The sequence below is a fragment of the Aythya fuligula genome, chromosome 2, assembly GCF_009819795.1.
Source record: "Aythya fuligula isolate bAytFul2 chromosome 2, bAytFul2.pri, whole genome shotgun sequence".
Classification (NCBI taxonomy): Eukaryota; Metazoa; Chordata; class Aves; order Anseriformes; family Anatidae; genus Aythya; species Aythya fuligula.
Window position 1 is genome coordinate 47,302,828 of NC_045560.1, and position 25,061 is coordinate 47,327,888.

At 34.8% G+C, this 25,061-nt stretch overlaps 1 protein-coding gene across 1 annotated transcript in view; it reads left to right on the plus strand.

The window, feature by feature from the left end:
• SLC9A3 (solute carrier family 9 member A3) overlaps positions 1-25,061 on the plus strand; it is a 45,650-nt gene that overhangs the window by 14,672 nt on the left and 5,917 nt on the right. Inside the window, exons 2-10 of the mRNA XM_032182456.1 lie at positions 6,568-6,870; positions 12,080-12,240; positions 15,152-15,230; positions 16,112-16,289; positions 17,105-17,325; positions 19,314-19,516; positions 20,355-20,444; positions 22,319-22,389; positions 24,174-24,303. Coding sequence (XP_032038347.1) covers positions 6,568-6,870; positions 12,080-12,240; positions 15,152-15,230; positions 16,112-16,289; positions 17,105-17,325; positions 19,314-19,516; positions 20,355-20,444; positions 22,319-22,389; positions 24,174-24,303 — 1,436 coding nt within the window. The remainder of the gene's footprint in view (positions 1-6,567; positions 6,871-12,079; positions 12,241-15,151; positions 15,231-16,111; positions 16,290-17,104; positions 17,326-19,313; positions 19,517-20,354; positions 20,445-22,318; positions 22,390-24,173; positions 24,304-25,061) is intronic.

Consider the following 25,061-nt stretch of genomic DNA (forward strand, 5'->3'; position numbering starts at 1 on the left):
CCCTCAGTGTCCTCCAGGCTGAACAAACCAAGTGACTACAGCTGCTCTTTATATGTTCTCCCCTCCTTCACCATCTTTGTAGCCCTCCTTTGGACACTCTCTAACAGTTTTATATATTTTCTATACTGTGGCAACCAAAACTGCATGCAGTCCTCAACGTGAGGCCACACCAGCACAGAGTAGAGCAGGACAATCAGGACAATCACTTCCCTTGACTGTCTAGCAATGCCATGTTTGTTGCACCCCAGGTTGGCCTTCCTAGTTGACAAGGCCAGGACAAGATAAAGTATGAAACTATAAGGAGGTTATTTGTAGAAGTCACTAGAGTTTATTTTATTTTATTTTATTTTATTTTATTTTATTTTATTTTATTTTATTTTATTTTATTTTATTTTATTTATGTTTTATTACCACTGCACAAAGAGGTGAAGTGTCCTGCTGAAGGCTTCTAATGACATGTTTTCTTAGGCATCATCTAATGCAGATCTCATTACTGAACTAGAAAAAATATATAATCTTTAGAAAGGGAGAAGTGAATAAAATACAGTAATACCAAGGGCAGTTTTACTCAGTGACTAATGACAAGGATTTCTACATGAGCTTGTGAATGAGGACGAGAGGGGTACATATGTGTATGAAGTGACGAACATAGGATGACTGTGAGTCACCAATGTGATAATTGAATCCGGGATATAGCTGACTATACCTGTGATAGCAAATTATTAATGCCATTGAATCTGCTCCTACCGTGACTATACAAAATGCTGTCTATATTTCTGATGATTCTGAGTCTGCAGAGGTGAACTCAGATTGAAATAGGCAGAGAGAGCTGAAGCAGAAACTAAAAATAAGTGGCTTAGTTTAACAAAGACAAGCAACAGAAGGAGAATATGTTTATATCCGTATATATATAACAAGAAATGAAGAACTTAACACCAGGGAAAAAATGTTTAATAAAAATGATATAATTGTCACAAGGGCTAACGGATATAAAATTGCTGTGAATATTCTTCTAGAAATCAGGGTAAAGTCTCTAATTATGAGGTGAGGGCTGCTGGTATGCCTTTGCATAGCTTAAGTGGAGCAAAAATCTCTGAAATAAGGATCTTCAAATGTAGTGTATTGAAGGCCTGGCTACATGATCAAATAGCTCTTTTAGTTCTTATGGTCATAATTTAAATTCCTAGATCCTCTGTGCAGGCTACATAAGCAAGAGAGTTAGCAGGGATGAATGATTTTTAGGGATGGCAAAACAGTTTCTTCTCGAAAACATATGCTCCAGATTATATTTTAGACAGTGTGCCCATTCCTTAGTCAAGGAGTCCAAACATAGTAAGGACGGACCAAGACTTTCTAGGATCTTGATCAGTTCACTACCTGGTATTTGATTGTACTTTGTGAAATTATATAGGCAAAGTAAAGCAGATTATCCATGTGTGCTATTGGAATAAATTTCAGATTTCTGACATTATTTTATTTTATTTTATTTTATTTTATTTTATTTTATTTTATTTTATTTATTTTATTTTATTTTAAACTTGTATCTGCAGAAGACAGTGCTGAAAAAGCTTGCAGGAAGGCGTACAGCTAGACAGTTTTAAATAGAATTCTCACTTCTTAAAGGTAAGGAAAATATGAATAGGTAGATAAGGTAGTAACTGATTTTATTTATTTATTTATTTTTGCTAGACAGAGTCCAACTGCTAGAAGATGTTTAGAAGAAAGATTTCCCTTTGGGTAGAATATTCCTTTGTGGATTCTTCATACCTTATGGAGCTTCTCTATGATGCTGTTGCAGGAACCTATTATTTACTGCCTTGGAGATCCTATTGAATGCATTTCTGTAAAGTAGATGTAAAGAAAAATTACAAAAAGTTGCAGCAGTTTGCTCTTACTTCAGTCAATGGCAGGGGTTCCCACAAGCTGCAGAGAATCAAGTCTTGGATCTCAAATTAGAGGCACCTGTGTCATGATCTCCTATGATAATCTGATATAAGTGAAAATAAAAAGTCAAAACTGAAAAATACACTAATAACACAATAGCAGTGTATATTTGACCCACTGGCAAAAGCATAGCTGTTAGACCTGTCAGTATTAGTGGTAACGTGCTGACATGTGTTTGCAAATTGATTTCTACAATTTAGCAGGAACTTTAGAAAGCATGGGCTTGAAAACATTGGCCTTAAAATCTGTTTATAATCTAAGTTCTTCTGTGATTCTTTGGATTTTATATAAAGTGCATTAAACAAATAAACATTTAAGCAGAGAATTACTAGTATTATTATAAATAATTCTTGATTTTTTCTGAATTATATGGTACTTAGTGTTCGCATGCAGTATACATGTATTTTGTGTTTGGCTGAGACCCTGTTACTATCAGAAATCTTTTTTTCAATGTCTTCAAGGCCTGGCTGTATACTAATGAAGCTGAGGTAGTGTTGGAGCAGCCATATAAAATCCAGAAATTTAACATTGTATTAAACAGGTAGTTTCAGCCTTTTATTTTTGCAGCACTATCATTTTCAGAAGGTGATAAATCTATCTTCAGTCATTCATTCCATCTGGAAAAAAACGCCAAAATCTAGAATACAAGTCATGAAATGTTTCTCTTGATAAACAAAATACAGTATTCAGGAAAAGAACAGGTCTGTTAGAGATAATTTGGAAAGAAATATGGGAAGAAACTACTTTAAAAATTTGTTAGTGGGTCTACAAAAATTAAGTGACTTGAGCATGAATTGTATGGTTTATTATTATTATTATTATATTTGTAATTCATATTTAACCACTCCTTTCTAAATTAGATACCAGTCATTTCATTTAGTGTATAAGAAAAGGGTTATTCCATTGAATCACGTTGTCCAAAGCAATCTTTTTCTAATTTCTACCTTAGAAAGCAATAGGTAGTTCACTGAATCTCATAAATTCTACTGCGGGATTTAATTTAAGTTACTGAATTCTTAACAGGTGGTAAAAATAAACTTATTTCTTAAAGTATGGTGACATTGGTAGTAGGGTGATGGTTGGAACAGATGATTTGAAGGTCTTTTCCAACCTTAATGATTCTATGATTCTATGAAAAGAAACTGGATCCAGACAGCAAATCACAGCCTGTTAATTTGTTTTGTCTTTCTCATTAGACATTTAAAACAGTCCCTTTCTTTTCATGGATCTCAAAGGAAGTGTCAGGAATTTTTTATTTTTATTTTTTTTCCCCAGGAAGTTTATACTATGCAATTGTTCCTTTGTAGAAAGCTTCTGCTTCAGTGATGTTCAGCTTGAATTTAAACACAGTTTACTCATTAGTCAGTCCAATCCATTTTCAAACCAGGTTTAGCACATACTGAATTAAAGGCATATGTTTAATTTATTTTTTTTTCATTAAATACTGTGCCTTGACTAATGTAGTTTAATCCTAAATTATAAATTTTAAAATTTCTGGGAAATAAGAAGACTGTCCTGTGGATTTATACTTCTTTTACACCATGGACTGTATGCAGTTTTTCTTTGTTTCTTTGCTCTTGTGCTTGCCTCATTAAAAGATATTCATGTACTTTTCAGTTTTAACAGCAGTGAAAATAGGCTTAATTTCACCTCTAGGTCCCTTACAGAGTAGTTTATCTGAGCAGCACTGCATGTTATCCTTCCTGATGTTTGTGATTTCTTTCAGAACAGTAGAAACAAAACAAACTTTGCACAATCTTTATTGAATATAATTTATGCACATAGCCAGCAAAGAAAAATAAATGCAAATATGATCTAAATTCTAGTTGCACCCTTGCCTTAAGCTATTTCATTGAATTGCATCAATTGTGTTATTTTTCTTTTACATGTTTCTAACTTAGAGACACCATGATTCTGCTAATCTGACTGAATACTACTTGCCTGCAGAGTTAGCTAGACATTTACTATAAAATAAGCATGGTCTAACGATCAGAATCTGCTTGGGCAAAATGTAAAGAAGAGAAGGCACTTCTTTTTTTTTTTTTTCTTTCTTTTTTTTTTTTTTTTCTCTCTTATTTGCCTATACTAGAACCTTGTTTCATACAATAACTTCCACATAACTTTCCAGAGCCTGCATTCCTGCATTCCTCAACTAACAGAGTAGAAGAAGAATTTACTGCTGGTAATACTTAAACCTTGTACAGTTCATCAGCTGATTGGTGTTAAGGAGAGCACAGAAGGATGTGACAATTGATGTGTGTGATTCATGGGACCATACATCTTCTAGGAGGAGACAGTGCTATAAGCAAAATATAGTTAGTTTCTCAGCGCTCACTGAGAGAAACTGGTTCTTGATAGTAAAGGTGAGGATTCTGGAGAATTATTTTTTAGCTGAACAATGTCTGGCTTTTTCTCAATGTCTTGTTCTGAAATATCTTCATAGTTTTATTCTGAATTTTAACTTCATATTCTTTTAGTTATATTTTATCTGCTAATGTAGGAGTAGGAAAACAGACTATGTTTAGTAAGACTAGCTCAATGACATTCATTTTCAGGGATAAGGATATAATCCCTACTCCATGAGGCTATAAATGAATTGGTACTGACTGGAAATTCAAGGAATCGAGAATAACCAGTAGTAAAGACATTTGAAAAGTTAGATGTTACAATTTATACATACAGAATAGTGGCTAGATTGGATTTTTTTCTTTCTTTTTTCTTTTTCTTTTTCTTTTTTTTTTTTTTTTTTTTTTTTTTTAAACCTAAGTCAAACCACAGTGTTTGTGTCTGTGGGGTGTTATTTAGCTGTTGATTACATGACCCAGCTTATTCCAAAAATCGGCATGGGTTAGCAAACTTCAATGAACACTGCTTGCTTCCATGCGTGATTGCTGTTTTCTTAAGTCCACTCTCCACCTCCATTCTAACATGGTTTAGTTTTCAAGTCTTGTCTATGAGCACATTGGAAAACTAAAAAAATAGTGCTCATATTGGTGGGAATGCTGGTGTAGGCAGGCTGCTGTTGTTTTTCCTTTCATGTTTTCTTTTCTGATGATTCCATGGAAGTTATACAGGTATGAGGAACTATCTTATTCTGGTACAACTATAGTATGGGCATTGCTTCTAACATTGTCTGTGTAGATGCAGCCAAGATGAAGACAAACAGTTAAAGAATGGGGACTTTAAAAAGCACTGAAAAGTAACTAGCAAATGTTTCACTAGGACAAATGCTTGGATAGGAGACTCTGAGGGAAAACAACAGTCTTTCACTGAATTAACCTGGTCTAAGACCTCTGCATAAGCATGGGAAAGATTTTTCTGCTATACCTCAAGATGCTGGAAAGCTTAATGAGTGCTTCTTGTCCAAACTAATTTGAGCCAATTTGCGTTAACATTGTAAATGCTTCAACACAGTTCTAAGCCAATGCTTAAGCCAGGAGAAACTTAGTGGGCTTTGGTGGAATTCTCCTCCTAAATTGAAAAACAAATCTTTGACAGAAAGCCATATAAGTAAACTCTCATTTATTGGGTGAATATCACAAAGTGCCAGGGTTCAGACCATCTGGGTCACAACAACATTTTTTTCCTTTTACCTGATACCTAACAAATGTCCTATAAGAAACATGTTATCATATGAAGAACACGAATTACCTGTGTTTCTGTCATTTTGAACACCTTAAACTTTCTTTCTGTTTCAACCTTGTCATCTTTTTGTCTTTTTAGATTTATACTCTATTTTTTTCTCTGCCTCTAATTATTGGCTAGTTTAATAATCTTACCATGCATAAATGTAAATAAAATAAAATATTACATATTAAAATATTACATGTTTTTCTTTAATAAATACCTTATACTGTCCATCTCCTTTATTACTAGATCTGTCATACTACTGTAAGATAGTTTTTATGACACTGTTTATAAAAATTGTTTGTTGCAGAATAAGGCACCACTAAACCACAGTTATTTCAGCAAAGTCTCTGAATTAACTGAACTCCTTACTAGGGAGATCTTGAGGTAAAAGTTCAAAAGTGATCTCCCATGTTATCAGCTCCATTCTGCTCCTGTTGCAGGCTACATATTCTTCAGAAATTTAAAAAGCGTTGTCTTTAAACTAATTCTACTTTTGGCTTCCTCCTCTTTCCAGTCCCAACAAATCTGACAGTACATTGATCATTTTTAAAGATGGATATTGGGATATCAGATGTATGTTTTTAGGTATAGGAATAAACCATAAAGTCATACACTTCCAGCACTTTTACCATTTATTTTCAGTCTTGCTTAACTGTTTTGCAAAGAGCATCATCTTTCCCTAAACAGATCTTTAATGGAGAAGATAATCCCACAGAGGAAATAAATGTTGTGGAATGCTTTTTTCACATAAGTTGAAATATGTATTAAAAATGTCTGCTGGACAAAATCTGAAAACCAACTTTTTATTTTATTTTCCAGGTAGATGGGTTCTGGATTCTGACACTGGCTGTACCCCATGTGCATGCTTTGGGGTCTAATAGCAATGAAAGCAGGAAGTTTGTGTGAAATCAAAATTATCAGCTAGTAACAGTTGTTCATGCAAATTGTTTCTTCTTTCCAGTTCTGACACGCTGTTTTCCCTTTTTATTGCAGTTTTCCACTTGTCCCACAAAGTCACTCGGGTGGTTCCAGAGAGTGCTCTGCTGATTGTTCTTGGTATCATCCTTGGTGGCATTGTATTGGCAGCAGACCACATTGCCTCTTTTACCCTTACACCTCAGGTATTTTTCTTCTATCTGCTGCCCCCCATTGTTCTGGATGCTGGATATTTTATGCCAAATAGGTTGTTCTTTGGAAATCTTGGTTCCATCCTTATGTATGCTGTCATTGGGACAGTCTGGAATGCTGCCACAACTGGTTTATCCCTCTACGGTGTCTATCTGACAGGAATAATGGGTAAGTCTGATCTGTTAAGGTACAACTGTGAATATTAATGTATACCAGCTGTTACAATAGGTTGATACCTTGCAATTTATCAACTCTTTTTAGAAGAAAAATCCAATTATAACTGGAGCAATTTGTAATCTTTTTTTTTTTTTTTTTTACCAAATTTCAGAATAATCTGAGATTTCTTCTCTGAAATGATCACTGAAGGGACTTGAACCTGTCTCTCTCGCATTTCCCTGCTCTGAATGTCAGCATAGACTCTCAGGATCAAGCTCAGGATTCATCCTCCTAATGGGTGTCCAGACAAAAATATACCCTGAGGGGCTTGTTTCTTTCTGCTGTGGTAGAAACCTTCAAAGTTACTGTGAAATTGAAATGTCTTTTGTCATTCAGATCTAATATTAAGGAAGCACTGGTTGCTGAATGTATACGTATGCATGTCATCTCTATTTAGTATTCTGAGGCTAGAAACAAAGACTTATAGAGCCAAGTAAGATGCATGTAAGATACATTCTGTCTCAATTGTACTACAGAATATAAGGGCATAGGCCAGAGAAGAGGCACAGAAGCGTAATTCTTATTCACTTCAGCAGATGTGACATGCACATTAGCTACATACTGCCACTTCAAACAGCAATAACTAACATATGTGTTTTGCATGTGTTTGAAATAGGCATCATATGTGTTTCTTTGTTTTTAGTTTCTGTACAGGAGAAGCTCAAGAGCCCTTCCAAGACAAAATGCTCTTAGGTCAGTGAGTTCCAGAACGTACTTACAGAGTACAGTTGAGTGTTGCCAAGAGCAGCATAAGTATAGTGCTCCTGTGCCTGTGCACTTTGCTCATCTGTTCTTGGCAACCAGTTCCGAAATCCTAGACTGAGAGAGTAGCCCCAAGATGTCAAGGTGTGTGTTTGACAGGCTCAACAACCAATCATGGGGCTACTCTCTAACCACAGTTGTGTAAAAATGACTCAGGGCCTTAAATGTTAGAGATTGCAGATGTTGCAGAGAAGAACATTCAGTCATGAAGAACAAAGATATTATTGGATTATTATAGAAGAAAATAGTAGAGTTTTGCCCCACTTTCCAGCTTGAAAAACTGCCCCTAGCATCAAGCACAGGGAGCAAAATTTGGGGCTGGCGTCTTTGAGCATACAATTGGGATATCTTGTCCTTATTTGAAAAATATCTGTCTGGAAGAACTAGACCACAAATTTGGTGATGTGAGATTCCTCTTATTTAACCCTAGACTTTATATCAACATCTATGACAGAGTTACAATACATTTTAGACATTTACCTTACTTCAAGATGAGTCATGTTTTATAATTAATAAATTTTCTTTAGAAGAATCAAAGGTGACTGCAGACACTATTGACGTCTATGGGTAGGTAAGCTGTTTTTAGGCATTTTCAGCCTGTAGGTGCAATATTTTGCACCCACAATTTCACATTTATTGTTAAATACAGGTTTGGAGGAATGATAAAAATGACAATGGGAAATGGAAAAGATATTTTATGTAAATATAATATGTGTATATATATACATAAACATCAACATTAAGCAAAGGGTACAGTATTAAATACTGGCATAATTTTCCACATAGTAGTGCTTGATATTTGGCAAGGATTTCTTTCTTTAAAATCGAAGCTGCTTCTGTTTTGGCAGATTCATGTAACAATTAAAAAACATCACCAACATATTTTTATTAACATCCTGTTATGGAAAAAATGAATGATAATTACTTAAAAAAAAAAAAAAAAGTTGATAAAAGTCATGAAAGGAAAAACACTAAGCTCTGTATGATGTGTGAAATAAAAAAGTCAAGTGTTTCTCTGAAAATTGTATTTGAAATGAAAATCTCATTTAACTCTTTGCTCTCTTCCCAGTCCTTAAACAATTCTGGAGTAAATATATAAGCTGTATTTGATGGTTACATATTGTGCTTCATCATTATGCAAGTCTTTCAATGACAAAACTGAAACTATACTAGAAGTAGTACTAATACTTTTGCTAATAGTTCTAATATTAGAATTAGTTTTAATAGTAGAAATCTGAATTTACAGTTAAACAGAGAATCCAGTGCCCACCACAGGTCAGACAGATGAAGGTCTACAAATTAAATGTAGAGGTTGTTAATCAAGGTAGACTATAAACTGATATGCCTCACAAATTCAAAAGTTTAGAATAAGTGTTAATTGATATATTATCACAACATGTCTTACCAACAAGGTACACCATAACCTACTAGATTTCTAATTTCTGTTATAAAAAAGTCTGTCCTTAATTTAAACTGTGTCATTCTCTGTCAAATGTAAGTAGGTCTTCAAAATATCTCCATGACACAAACTTAGTAATCCACTAAATGTTTTGTGTTGGCCTCCAAGACGTCAGCAAGATCTGAGCACCACACTTTGTGAAAAGTCTTGCTGTTCTTAGCAAGACTTTTCTATGATGAAGATAGGGGAATGCCGAGTTACTAATTTTTTAGGAGAGTTCATAGTAGGCTGTGGTTGCTTTTCTAAGAAATATTGTTTCTACACCACTTCTCCTGTAACTGGAGTGTATAATATTAAAAGTAATATCTTTAATATGTTGGAATGTGTAACCACTATAGACTAAGAGGTACTGAAAAAAAAAATACTATCAACTTTACCATGAATTGGCATGTAATCTTTTACTGACCATCAATACCAAAAGTGGTTGATCCAAATTCAATTACATAGATTTCTTACATAAACAAGTACAAAAACAGCTCTTAGTTTGCATTCTACCTCCTTACAGACACTATAATTTACAGAAGAGAAAGAGAGAAGGTGATAACAAAGAAATTCTTCCCTAGAAGTGAAATAAAAAGTTCAACACCTTAACTATTAATCAACAGCCATACTAGTCTGCTTTCACAGGATACAAAGAAGAATCTAATACTAAATCTTATGGTTGATTGCACTTCTCTATCTGCTGTAAAACTAACACATGCAGCATTACTATAGAACTGGAATAATTGTGGTTGAGACTAATGCTTAGAATTTTTTTTCCCCGTACAATCTAGGTCATCACAGCAATGTGCTGAGCATGTGTGGGAGTCTTAAATTGGGCACAGCAAACTTAACTTGCTCAGGTGTCAGTGTTGGCAGCTAGTTGCTCCAGACTCCAGTGATCTGGAGGAAGAAATGGCCATGTATCACGTGTAGATAACTTTTATTATTAATCTAATTACAAGTCTCATTTAGCAACCCCATGCTTCATGACGCTGTTTTGTAGGAGTTATAGATGTGTCCCAACTTCTCCATAAATATTTGCTTTCTAGCTTTGCAGCTCTTCAAAGAATGTACCAATGATTATAATTGGTAACGTATAAAAAAGATAAGCAATCTCAGTGAGCCAATTTATTTTAAAAGCTTATGTTCTATTGTACCCTGATACCTGATAGTTATAGTCATTGGGCTTGTCCTTCCTTAAGCATGGCAGAAAAGGACAATGCTTGATGGAATCCTTATTTAGGTTTAGGTTCAAGGCTGTTCTCAGAAATTTTGGCACAGATTTCATCTCAGTGCTTCAACTACCCTCTCACACACAAAAAAATGGAAAAATTCATTCCTCGTTCTCAGCCCCATATGTCCAAACGTGAACAAAACTATCTCTGTTTTTGAAAATACTGAGTAGTTATATGTCTGTGCAAACTGTGAGTTTTTCTTTTCAGTGCCTTCAGTCCCTGAGAGAATATGTTTTTCTGCAGCTCCCCCAGATTATTGCCTATTATTGTGTACCACAGGGCGTTCTCTATTCCTATCTCTGGCTTCCCATGTCCTTCTCTTGAGTAAATACGCTTATGCATTTAGTAACAAAAATATTTGGAATCAAGTTTCTCCTCCAATTACTTTCCAAAGACTAAACATTCTGAAAAACTATCTTGTAAGAGTTCCTACTAAGGGCGTGGCCATGTTGTTCTGGAAATACTTTACAGGCAATTCTAATCTTTTGTCTAAGGCTATTGGTTGTTCATTGCCTGACTCGTTCTTCCAAATAATTTAATCAGATGAATTTATCCCCACACTTTATAAATCATGCATGATACAACTGTCTATTAACTTTAGTTGTGGGCCTCTGTACTGTGTTCACATGAATGAAATCTGAACATATTCCTTTTCTGTTCTTTCTCATATAATTTTGGACTTCATCACCTCTTAGTGAACCTCGTTTCTCCCTCCATCCACTAATGAACACAGAAGATTTTTTCCTGTTCTCTACCCTTCAAGAAATCTGTTCCTCAGATAAAAAGGACTGAGATCTCACCTTTGATTGTGTGAAGACAGTAAATTTTGCAAGACCTATAAGCAGTTGTGCAAAGCTGTCTTTGTGGCTTTCCCTTTCCGGTTACTTTTAAAGTGATAGTGATGCATGCCTCATTCTGTTTGCATATATTGCCTGCTTCCATAGCTGACCAAATTAACCTTAATAACTAAAGATTAAAAAAAATAATAAATACTGTATTCCTTTGTCACCAGATCCTTGCAGTTCCAAAACCTTTGAGATCATTGTCAAAAAACACCTTTTGAAATTTCTCATAGGCTAAAACACACACATATTGAGATTATACATTTTAGTTATTCATCTATTTCTATGGTCCACTTGTACACAATTTAATAATGGCTTCATGGATCATAATTTGGGAAAAGCTGGTTCAACTGCAGCTATCAATACATGTACATTTGACTAAGGAAGCCAGAAGTGCTGCTTAATTGCACTGAGTGTATTTCTTAGTGTAGCAGTCACTTAGCGAGCAAGAGTAAATTTGGCCTGAAGTGGCATGAAGTATTTTAGAAGATTTACTTCAGGAATACTGGTATATTCTTCTAGCCACCTTTTCAGTTCTCAGTTATACTAAGATAATTTACTTAAGTTAGACAAAAAATATGGCACATAAATACAACATCAGTGTAGGTCTGGAAACACTTATTTCAGGTGCCTTGCCATAATAGGGCTGTATTGGTTCCAGAATCAACTCTGAGCAAGATGAGACAATTCTGGATCCAACAAATCTTGTAGAACACAAGGTAACACCATGATGGACGTGTTAAGTAGTGTCTATACCACTCTGTGCCTTAGTATTTTCAAGGATTTTGCATTATCTGTAATATAACAGTCTGTCATTACTTCATTACTACAGATAATGAAGAGCTGACTCTGCTTATACTTTGCTTACTTTGTTTTTGAAGGCAACCTGGGGAGTGGACTGCTGGACTTCCTCCTGTTTGGCAGCTTAATTGCAGCTGTGGATCCTGTAGCAGTTCTGGCAGTGTTTGAAGAAGTCCATGTCAATGAAGTTCTATTCATCATTGTTTTTGGAGAATCTCTTCTGAATGATGCTGTAACTGTGGTAAGTAAATTAATATATCCCAACATCACCCTAACTACAGCATTTGTTTGTTTGTTTGTTTCTTACTTTGAAGTGTGTATCTATTCATGGGCTAGTCTAGCCTAGTTCATGTTGTTCTCTGTCTTGCTTACAACTATGATATTGCAGAGATTTTATATTCAAACGTGAAAGCTGTTTGGAGCCTGTAAGCCACATAATAAGAATATTCCTTCATAATGTTCTTCATAATAAGAGCATTGGGAGCCTCTAAGTCACATTCTTGGGTTAGATGAGTACAATAAAATTTAAAACCAGATTTTAGGTATGTATGGTTTTTTGCCTTTCCTGTTTTAAGTATGGCTTTCATGATTTACCAAAATTATCTCTAGGGATTTTTAAAAATATAAATAGTCTTTTGCCTATTTTCTTTATGTCCATTAATCATGTGCATACCTTAGATATGGATTTGGGAGAAGTGCTTGTGCCTGTTCTCTTTTACTCCAGTCAGGTGTTTATCAAACAGATTAATAACAAAGACACAGTTTGGGGGAAATGGTGAGACATTTCAGAAAGTTTAAGGTTTGTTTTGTTTTGGTTATGTTAGTTTCTGTTTTGTTTGTTTGTTTGTTTGTTTGTGTTTTCCTTTTAGAGAGAAAGAAAAATAAACTTAAAACAATCCCAAATTTTTACTCATGTTTTTATTTTGATTGAAATACCTTTTCATGTAATTTTTTTCTCAGAATAAATAGCAGCTGGTTCTGTAGTACAATCCTAGTGGACAGGGGATCTAGTAAGTCTGATGGCAGAAAGCTGATGTAAAATTGAGTTGTTATACACCTTTAGCTCTCTTCTTGCTTCATCTCCTATCCTTTCTCCTGTATATCTCCAGAGGAAGATACCAAATGTCCACCAGTCTCAGTGACTTAATTTTTTGCGTCCCGGGTGCTGCAACATCACTGACAGCAGCCTGACAATTAACCAGAGTTTGAAAATGTCATTTGGGGCCTCCAGAAAAAAAAATAATTGCCTTTAGATATCAGTGTCATTAGCACTTTGCAGGTATTTCCAGAAACAAATATTAAAATAAACTCCTGATGAACTGATACATCAACATCATTTGTTTTCAGAAGGAAATGAGTTTTTGCCACTGTGAAATGAATAAAAACAATAACTATAAATAATAAAAAATGTTTGATTGCTTGTTGAAAAGATTGCAGAAGAGAACAGTAAGCAAGAACAAGAGAAAGCATAGCCTATGAGAAAGTTTGAAACAATTAGCATTGTCTACATTGAATAAGAGAATATTGGAGGATAGAAAAAAGTGATCATGTGACACTTTTTAAACTTAAATATGTTGTAGACAGTTGTCACAGAAGAAAAAAGCATGAATAAATGTGAAAGAAATGGTAAATATGGTAAGAATTAATGAGTTTAGCTGCAACAACAAACGGTGAGAAAGCCACAGAAAGTACTCTATCACTGAAGGTCTTTAAGAATAAGATAGACAAGCACCTGTCAGGAATGATGCTCATACAAACTTCTTCAGGCAGGGAATGGATGACTTCTTTACTTTCAGCACTACCAATTTTTGAAAAGCTTTAATAGAATTATTATAGTTTATTCTCTTTTATGTTCAACATATTTCTTTTATCTTCAACATATTTTGTGTATGTTAAACTGACTGCAGTCCAGTATCTTATTAACATCTTATTAATAATATCTTGTTAACTGCTGCCTTGGACTTCCCAAGGACAGATTTTGAATTGTTCAGGACACTAGCAGGTTCAACAGAACCAAGTGCCGGGTCTGCCGGTCCTGCACTTTGGTCACAACAACCCCATGCAACGCTACAGGCTTGGGGCAGGGTGAATGGAAAGCTGTGCAGAGGAAAAGGAATTGGAGGGTGTTGGGTGATGCTTGGCTGAACATGAGCCAGCAGTGTGCCCAGGTGGCCAAGACCAATGGCATCCTGGCTTGGATCAGGAATAGTGTAGCCAGCAGGACTAGGGAGGTAATCGTTCCCCTGTACTCTCTCTGCTCTCCTCTTGAGTCCTGTGTTCAGCTTTGGGCATCTCTCTACAAGAAGGATGTTGAGGCCCTGGAACATGCCCAGAGAAGGGCTACAAAGCTGGTGAAGGGCCTGGAGCACAACTCTTGTGAGGAGCAACTGAGGGATTGTTTAGTCTGGAGAAGAGAAGGCTCAGGAGAGACCTTATTGCTCTCTACAACCACCTGAAAGGAAGCTGTGGGGAGCTGGGGGTCAGCTTCTTCTCGCAGATAACTAGTGATAGAAGGAATGGGCTAAAGTTGTGCTGGGGAGGTTTAGGTTGGAAATTAGGAGAAATGTCTTCTCAGAAAGAGTAGTAGGCATTGGAATGGGTTGCCCAGGGGAGCAGTGGAGTCACCATCACTGGGGGTTTTTAAGGATAGGTTGGAGGTGGTACTTAGGGTCACAATTTGGTGGACATAATATTGGTGGTAGGGTGATGGTTGGACCAGTTAATCTGAAAGGTCTTTTCCAACCTTAACAATTCTATGATTCTGTGATTCTATGATTGTTATAATCTCACTATCTTATTTATCTAATGCAGGCAATAAATAATAAAAAAAAAAAAGTCTTTTGCCAAACACTTGAATTTTAGAATGAGAAGTGCCTTGGAAAACCCACAGGCACATAGATGTAACAATACTTCTAAAATATACAAATTCTATTTAAATAAGAAATGTTGCGTTGGGATTTTTATTTCTTTCTGTTCCCCTGCATCTTTTCCATTTTGCAAAATTAAAAAAAAATCTGCAAAATCTCTTTCCACACAAAATTTCCCTCAGTCTTACATAATTTCAGAATTCATAATGTTGGGGCCCATAATGAGATGTTTTTAATAGGCTTAATTCAGGCACAAATACTAAGTCAGTCTACTTTTCTTTTCAGGTGCTGTATAATGTGTTTGAAACTTTTGTTCGACTAGGACCAGAGAAAGTGACGGGAATTGAATGTGTCAAAGGCATAGGTGTGTAGAATTGAATTCTGTATCATATCACTGATGTACATATGAAGACTTTTAAACCAAATATTATTATGCTATCAGAAACTGTTTTTTTCAGCACTTACCCTTGCCACTTGCATTCCCATGTTCTTGTGGCATATATGAAGAAGATGAGAATGTAAGAAGAGATGTAAGAATATTTTCAGAAAATAAATAAGTGAATATTCCTGAACATTTGTGAAATTCAATCAGATTTGTTTTCTTCTGAAGAGAATTAACAGATGTGGAATTCAGCTGTTAAGACCATCAGACTTGAGAGATATTCATATTTTCTTTGTATTTTATAACATGTCCTTAGTTCCAGCCCACAACTTTTCTTCATTCTATGAAAGATGAGCTTGCATATATGCTTTCTTACTCCTCATCATAGCAATTACCATCAATTAATGTTTGCCAGTAGCTGTAAAGCAATGTTAGCTGCATAAATTTTTTGTTACTCTTTCCAGTTCTAAGCATGACAAGATACTACATTATCTTATGAATTAATGTGCTAACAGAGACTTTGGCATACTCCATAACATGCTTTTTGAAAAGCATTTGTTTATGGAACAGTGGGAAAAGAATTGTTCAAAGAAATTCAGTGGGTTTTGAATAAGCCTAAAATGATGATGCTTAACAGAAACTAATAAATAAATAAATAAACTTTTTTTTTTTTTTTTTTTTTTTTTTTTTCCTACAGGATGCTGAGAGTGCTCTGTTCCCCTACTGAGTACTCAAAAGAATTCATTTTGTTGCATTTTAGAAATTATTTTTGAAGTGTCCTCCAAAATTTTCTGATTTGCTGGCCTTACAATAGAAGGACTACTTCAAAACTTTTTTTTAATAATTATTTTTTTTTATTTCAGTGTCATTCTTTGTGGTGAGCCTGGGTGGGACACTGGTTGGCATTTTGTTTGCATTCCTGCTCTCATTGGTCAGCCGCTTCACCAAGCATGTTAGAATCATTGAACCTGGATTTGTGTTTATTATTTCCTACCTGTCCTACCTCACAGCAGAGATGCTTTCTCTTTCTTCTATCCTTGCGTAAGTCCCTTTTTATTGTTGTTTGTGAAGGGGCTAAGAAGGGAATATAGTTTCAATAAACATTAAAAGGAAAGACATAAATTATATAGGGTGGCTACAGAATGCAACACTTATAAAGTTTATGCTAAATATTACTATCCTCACACTGCAGTAGATTATAGTTTGCAAATACCATAATTATTCATCTTCAAAAAGGAAAGCAAATTTCCAGTATTTGCTGTGCAACATGATAATATCTTTGTCAAAATATATATTTGATTCTTTCCTTTTTGTTGTTAATAATATTTCCATATTTAACAGTTTTCCATTCTCCATGATTTGTGTGTAAAACAGTGCTTTTCGAAGGCACTCTATGACAGACATTATCTGCTGCTTTCACTTTCTGGACTGTTCTCTTTAGGTCTGCCTAAACTTTGTTTTAGCTTGAGTACCCCTGTGTCATTGTAGATGTTCCAGTGAGTATATTCAATATTTGAAATTCATACTGCAAACAGATAATTTAAGTTTCTAGCTAAAGTAAACAAGAATTAAACTTTTGCATGTAAAACAGCATGGTATCCTGAAAAACAGAAGAAACTGAGGTATTTTATGATCTAAAGAAATGCTGTCTTCAGACTTTTCGGGATCACCTCAAGATGAATATTCGAGATGTGCTTTTTAACCAGATTAGACAGTAGAATAGCCTCCAAGTGTATTTTTCCTTAGAAATTAATGGTGAGTTTTTGTCACCATGTGACAGACTAGATAGAAATAATATTGTTACTAGTATTTTCTGAACAATTTTTTTTTTTTGTCCCACTCCCTTCCCCCTCCAGGATAACTTTCTGTGGCATTTGCTGTCAGAAATACGTCAAGGCTAACATATCTGAACAATCTGCTACAACTGTAAGGTATACCATGAAAATGTTGGCCAGTGGAGCAGAAACGGTTATCTTCATGTTCCTAGGAATTTCAGCTGTAAATCCTGCTATCTGGACATGGAATACAGCTTTTATACTGTTGACTTTGGTATTCATCTCAGTATATAGAGTCATTGGTAAGGAAATGATCTTCTTCTTTGCCTTGCACTATGTTATTGATATATATTCTTTTGAAAAAAAAAAAAAAAAGTGTTTTGAATTCTAGGTTTATATCTTTTAAAACATTCTATTCATTTCAGATGAATTATGGTTGTTGTCAAGTTAGGAAGGTAGATTTTTTACAGTAATTATATACATCATATGCTGGAAATAGAGTAGTATTTCACTTTTGTGAGGACATGAGAACCCAGTGGTTAACATTAATCACATAATGGCTAACTTTTATTGATGCAGCACACAGCATTGGCAAAATCTTCCAATGAAATGGACTTTGTTCTATAACTTACAGCCTATCAAAAAAAAAACTTGTGTCCTGTCCATCTCTTTTCTTCAGCTCCTTCAATTTGGTGACAAAGAGATTGTCTTAAGCTACTTTTATGGTTGACTTCAGGTTTGAGACACACAGTGATGTAAGACCATATACAATTACACAGAACGTTCTCTGGCTTAAGAAACAATTCTCAGTGACTGGTGAAAAGTTGAGTAAATAAGACTGTGGCATGTAGGGATTACTCCCTGTCAATGTACTGGGTTTATGTTTGAAATGTTTGCAAACATTTCAAAATACCAGTGATGATTTGCCTAACTATGTAGTTCTATAATTTAATCACTGTCTTGTGTAATAGCAAAGAGCTTAAAACAGCCAAAGAGGGATAGAATTAAGTACTTCTTGAGAGTGATTTTTTATTCTTTACATCACTATGTATTTTGTATATGTACTTACACCTAGGAAAAAAATAAACAGGTTAGTTTGGGTGTTTATCTTGAATACCTGACTTAAATTTAAATAAAAGCTGAAGCATCTATCTAATTGACAGACTTCCTAGACTCTATATTTGTATTCTGATTACAGACTCCTGGGCTGAATGAAAGGCTTAGCCCCATGGCCTCCTTTCTAAATAACTTGTAACCATTGTTAAATTAGCCAACACTCAGTAGCTGCAGATGTGTGCAAGGTGCTTAAAAAATTTTCACTTTCTTAATTTTGTTATTTGTTGTATTTCTAGAATTAGTGGTTAACAATTCTGTAATAAGTGTGAGTGCTAATTAAACAGTAAATATTCAGCAATGACAATATGCATCCACAAAAGTAATTAAGCTTAGAGATTGATAAGTTACTAAAGACCTAATGATATTGGGCCTTACGTAATTACAACTCTCATACCCTTAGAGGAGTCAGATAGGTGACATGAATTCATTTTGAAGGTCGCCTTCACCACAGGCCTTACAACCTCAAAGTTCTCTGAAAACAGGATTTCTTTTGCTCTGGCTAGCAGACTTGGCCTGCAGTAGTGCAATGCACATGCTGTACCACTCTCAGGAGTGGTGAAGCAGCTTTCCTTCTGTATAGTGGTAGCTCTGGGAGACATTGGGATTTATAGAGCTTTAGGTCTCTTACAGCAGGCAGCATCTCACCTAAAGTCCTGAAGACAATGTCAGCATGTGAATACAACCCTTCATAAGGCACTTTTTAGTATGATTTGTAAACAGTACCACATCTTGTCCCTAAATCAATGTTTTTTCAACATATTTCTTGTTTTGTTAAAATACCCTGTGTATATCATTTACTACAGTAATAGAAATTCTATTCCTTCTCAACTGTTAAGTTGAAAAGACAGCACATAGCAGAATTTCACTTCCAGTGCCCATTCCGGAGGAAGGAAAATTCTTGCCTCATACCAAAGGACAGCATTCAGCAGACATGACAGCATTCTCAGAAGGGTTGCTGGATCAAAGAAGAAGATTCATCTAACTCCTTTGGCTAAATGTGAAGGGGAAGGTACCAGTGGACCTAGCCCTCTTGGCAGTGTTACAATGGAGAGGGAGATGTAGGTGTAGAAAATTTATTATGAAATCAGTTTGCTGGTTGTTTCTGTTACACATTGTTGAGATACTGACATTTCATAAGAGCATTTCTAGACACACTGGCATTTGTTTTTTGTAGGTGTAGTTATACAGACATGGATTCTTAACCACTATCGAATGGTCCAGCTGGAGATAATAGACCAGGTGGTGATGTCATATGGTGGACTACGTGGAGCGGTTGCTTTTGCTCTGGCTGCACTTCTGAAAGAAGATTACGTGAAAGACAGAAACCTGTTTGTCAGCACAACTATCATTGTTGTGTTTTTTACTGTTATTTTCCAGGTAGTTAAAATTCCTAAGCATGTTTCTTGCAAGGAAAAGGAGTCTATCAAAAGTACTGAATGCTTAGAACAGTTCCTAGCTGAAGGTTGCATATTGTTTCACTGAACTGGAAGCATAATTGACTTTGTAATTTTAGTAACAAAGATCCTATTTTATGTTTTCATACAGTACCACAAGAGACAAAAGACAATTTTCTCTGTGCTAAAAAAATGTTCAGTCTTAGATGATTGGTATTAATAGTGCTCTTGTTAATATCTGATTAAGCATCCTTCACCTCGTGTGAATAACTATAGGGAACAGTCCTTTTTGCTGGCAAATACATTCAGTAAGTTGATCTACTAAATCTTTGTTTTAAAACATAAAAGTAAGCAGTGGATTAAGAAAGTATTTAGCATTCAAAAAATAGTAATTTCTGGATGAAAAAACATGAACTTAAATGGAGATGTGTCACTACATAGCTGCTTGGTAGTCTTCTCAAATTTATTTAAAAATTAATTGTGATCACAAACTACTGACATGTGCAGAAAACACCACATTCATTAGTATATTAAATTTTTTTCAGGTTTCCCCTACAGTATTTTTCTATATAGAAGATATGTTTGGAAAAACATATTATTGTCTTTTATATTAAAAACATATTATTGTCTGGTTATTGTCTTTTCAAGTTTTTGTAACATGAGCTGAAGATACTTCATTATTTTACCTCTGAATGGGAGAGTGATCAAATGGGAATGTATGAAAAATGCCATATACATGTACAAAACTGCTCTGTTTCTCTTTAACACTGTGCAGCTGGAGTCTAAGGGAATTCTTAAGTATTATCATTTTCTTTGCCCAGGGATTGACAATCAAACCTTTGGTACAGTGGTTGAAAGTGAAGAAAACTGAACACAGAGAGCCAAAACTGAATGAGAAACTTCATGGCAGGGTAAGGTCCTTGTAAATAATGTTGTGGTGTTCTTTGAATTCTTACAGAACGCCTTAAGAGGAAAAAAAAAATAGAAAAAAAAATGGTTTTGGAAAGGAGGAGGCAATTATACTGAAATTTGAAGAGGAAAATCCTTCAAATTTTTCAAAAATGTTCATGTAGGCTGTAATATGTCTTGAGATTGAGTCCAGTGAGGGGATACTCTACTGAAGGTTCTGGTCTGGGGCTGACAGCACTAGGGAAACAGAGGTAATAATAGTCTTTTCATCTAAAAGAGTAGGACCTTTGCTAGGATAAAAGATGTGGAAGTAAGTTTGTCTTAAATACTGTGTATTCATGGAAAAAAAAATGACTTTGCAGTGTGCATATGACAAATAATTCCAGATTAATGGTAATATTTTTTGTCCAACTTGAATGGTGTGTGTACCTATATTTCTCTAACCTTTGAAAAGACTTTGAAATGTAAGCCCGAGGTCTCTTCCAATTCACTTTCACACAGATTATAAAGTTATATTCAGGAAATGAAACCATAAATTTTCAATACTAATGTAGGTTTAAGGCCATAAGACTATAAGACATCTTGCATGATCTTCTTTGATTCATAAACTCTTTAGATTTATAAAGCTATGCCTTTATTAAGCATTTTAACACTTGTAGTATGTTAACACTTGTATAAGCTTCTAATCTTGTCTATTTTCAAGCCGAAGGTTACCTAAAGTGAATCAATAACTTAGTAATGGACAGTTTTGTTTTTTTTTTTATATATATTTTTGTTTTGTTTGTTTTGTTTTGTTTTCCTGAAGAATGCTTTTAAAGACTACCGAATAACTGTGTTACACTTTCACTATCCAGCAGAAAAGCTGTTTACAGACTGGGTATTTATCCAGAAATAGAGTTTTGATATTTAACTACTTAAAAGTCAGGATTCTACCCCCAAGAATATAATTTATCTGCTTTCATGGATATACCTTTACATCTTCATGAGTAGAATAGGCTGAAGAGTAACATTAATCCTAGCACTTTATTGTGTATACTGATTCACTACCATATTCTAGCACGTCGTCTCAGGAGGTACAACGCTTCTAGAGTTGTATAATTTGCAGACTTTAGAGAGAGAGAGCACTGTCCATTCTCAGAGCATATGAGGGAGGCACATAATTTATAATGTCATTTTCACCACTTTCATGTCAGATGTCTTCTGAAACAGTAGTTAGTATTATATTCAGGAATAATCCATATTACACATTCTAAAACCAGTGTGCTGTAGATTTTGTAGTAAGTCCAGTATTCAGAGTGAAATGTTAACAACTGTATAAAGAAAAAGATCAAATTCTACCTGCAGCTGCCTTGACTTGAATCAAAAGATATAAACCTCAGGATTGCTATCAGCCATGTGGTAAAAAAATCCAGTATGGGATTTTGGCCTGGATATCAAAAAAAATGACTCCTACTCCTACTGTAATGGAAATACAGATGTTGAAAAGTCTAAAAAGAAACACTAAGGAAAGTTTTCAACTGACTTAATCATCAGCACTAATAATAGCTCATTATTTTACAGGGCAGAAGTGGAGATGGTAAAATGGGTTGATAAAGAGGCTTAAAATTTAAGTAGTAAAGTAGAAACTCAAATACCTTCTTACTAAGACCCTTGAAGTTAAGAGTAGTTAGTGAATTTGCAAAGAACTGATTAGAAAACTCAGGGCCTTTGAAGAAAGGCATATGGTAGTTAGCATTTCTCTAAATGGGGAAAAATCTGCTTAGCAGCAATAAAATTATTCTGCATAGACACCTGTTCTAACCTGACATATATTGAGATTTTTTCTCATTATGCCATTCATTTTTTTGTGATACGAATTCCACTTTTACTTTTCTAGGCTTTTGATCACATCCTTTCTGCTATAGAAGACATCTCTGGACAAATAGGACATAATTATCTAAGAGACAAGTAAGCAGTAAATAACTTGTAATGTTTGAAACACTGCTAGAAAATCTCTGTAAAATAGGGCTTTTTAAGCCAGTGAATTGAGGGACAGCAAACATGTCAAGTGTAGTTTAAAAGGTTATACACTGAAAACACAGCAGCTAATAAGAAAACACTTTATTTTCATCCCCTAAAACTGGAATCTTTTATTTCTCTGCTCCAAGTTCAGACTAGGTGTATGCAAATGCCTCTCAGTTCACACCTAAGGATGAGATTCTCTCAAGGTTTGAGAACTGGCTATTTGTATAGAATTTAATCTAAAACAGTGATTTATTTTTTTTCTCTGTGAATACCTTATTTCATGAGTATTTTCTGTGTGGGGAAATACTAATAAACTCAAATACTATTGTGCTAGTTCTTTGTTTCTACAAAGGGTGGGTTCAATACCTCTAAAAGGGGTTACAGAGAGCCCTTGAAATTGATTCATATGATTCATTTAAGCCTACTGGTTTGAAAACCAATAATTAAAACCAATTATTAAATAATTGGAAACCAATAATTAAAATTATGTATCTTTTCCATTCTCCTCTGTTTATCCATCTAGAAAGAATCAAAATTACTCAGATGAAAGATACAGATACCATTTTCTTTAAACTACATGTGAAATGTTACCGGTGTGATGGCAGGCTTCCCTAAAAGAGAAGAATTAATGTGAAAAAAGGTCATTAAATCTGGATATCTAAGGGTCTTGAAGATGAGGCTAAATATTTTTAAAGTGGCAGATTAATGTTTTACTTCGTATATGGTAGAAAGTAATTTGCTCTAAGTAATGAGAAAGAGTAGCTTAATGTAGGTTCTCTGTTGAGTGTGTGGTAATCTATTTTGAATGTGACCATGTTAAGTCTCCTTCTTTTGGACTACATGTACATGATAACACTACTTCCTCAAAGAAGTGACAATCATTTTCACCGATATAATAGCCTGATGTAGATACTGATTTTCAGATCTGATGAATAATTATCAATTCTGTGAACATAAAGATATTTTAACTATCAGAATAATAATAAAAAAAAATAATCTCAAAACTGCCATTGGGCAAGATGGACAAAATCACTTTGAATAGTGGTTGGTCTCCGAAGTTGCCTCACCCACAGTAGAGAAAATCTCAAGTAAGGTTGAAGAAAATCTCAAAAACAGCCTTAATTTTCTGGAGCACAAATATGAAATGGCAGATGCCATACTATCAGACAATCTTGGAAGTGTAAATCACAGAAAATACACATCACTTTTATCCTCCAGACTACCAAGTGGCATGAATAAGGTCCTCTGCCAGTGCTTTGGGAAGGGCGCTGCTATGAGCTGCCTTTCTAGGCTGGTTGTCCTAAAATACAGTAGGGGAAAAGCAGATTCCTTTCCAAAGGAGGAAATAAACTTAAACTTTTAGAATGAAGCTATTAGGTATAGAAGTAAATAATAAGAAGTAGAAAATAATTTAACATGATCTCCCTGAGTAAAAAAATGTCCTAGTGACTCTGAAATCGAACACTGTAACCATAGCACTATTGCTGCTGTAGTATAATTGGGTAAGTAAGCCTATTAAATGTTTTGTGACAGTTGCATAACAGCCTTTTCCTTAACTTTATTTAGCTGCTATTTCAAAACCTTCAAAACGAAATCCCTCACTTGCTATGCTCATTATTTTCTAAAAGTGCTTAGCTCATTTAAAAAAAAATCATTTATGCTAAACTAAAAATTCTGTGATTCTAAAATTGCTTGTTGCCATTAATATGGTTTGTTTTAATTATTAGGTGGTCCAATTTCGATAGAAAATTCCTCAGTAAAGTACTGATGAGAAGGTCTGCTCAAAAATCAAGAGATCGGATCCTTAATGTTTTCCATGAACTTAACTTGAAGGATGCGATTAGCTATGTGGCAGAGGTACTTTTTCACACATTATAGCTTCATATTTCTTCATTTTCCATTCCTATGTTTTAACTAGATATCTGTGAATTACAAGCTGACGTTGAAACTGAAGCTATGTCTTCATGGAGGAATAGAGATTTGCTTCTCCCAGATATCCATTGTCTTCTCAGCTGCAAGAAACTCAGGAGTTCATAAAACATTTTTATAAATTTGTCTTTTTTCAACTCTGCTATTATGCAGCATCTGTTCAATAAACAAAAGCCTGAGTGAGTTCAGTCTAAACCTAAATAAATTCCTTACAACTGGGAGGGGAGATCCTAGTCCAGGAAATGTGAAAATAATCCACAGCAAATGAATATAAGTATAGAATCATCAAATCATTTAGGTTGGAAAAGACCTCTAAAATCATCTAGTCCAGCTTTCAGCCTAACAAAATAGCATATAATATAATATTTTTCTTACCACTACCACTTCTCAGAGACACAGTATAGGATTCTGAAAATAGATCCTCTGCATTTCCCTCAAGGTGCCAAAGAACAAATAGCATATTCTTATAAGTGAGTACACTTCCAGAAGCTTATTTTGGTCAGTTTATACATGCAATTTTAAAAACAAACCTATTTAATTATTAGGCCATTCCCTAATGAGTGTGGGCATCTGACTCCGATAAGATTAGTTTTTGCTCTAAGTTCTTTCCATCCAGATCACCTCTGACTGCAAACAACAAAAAGTCCTAGGACGTTTTGTTGTGGTAGCAAATCATTATTGCATGG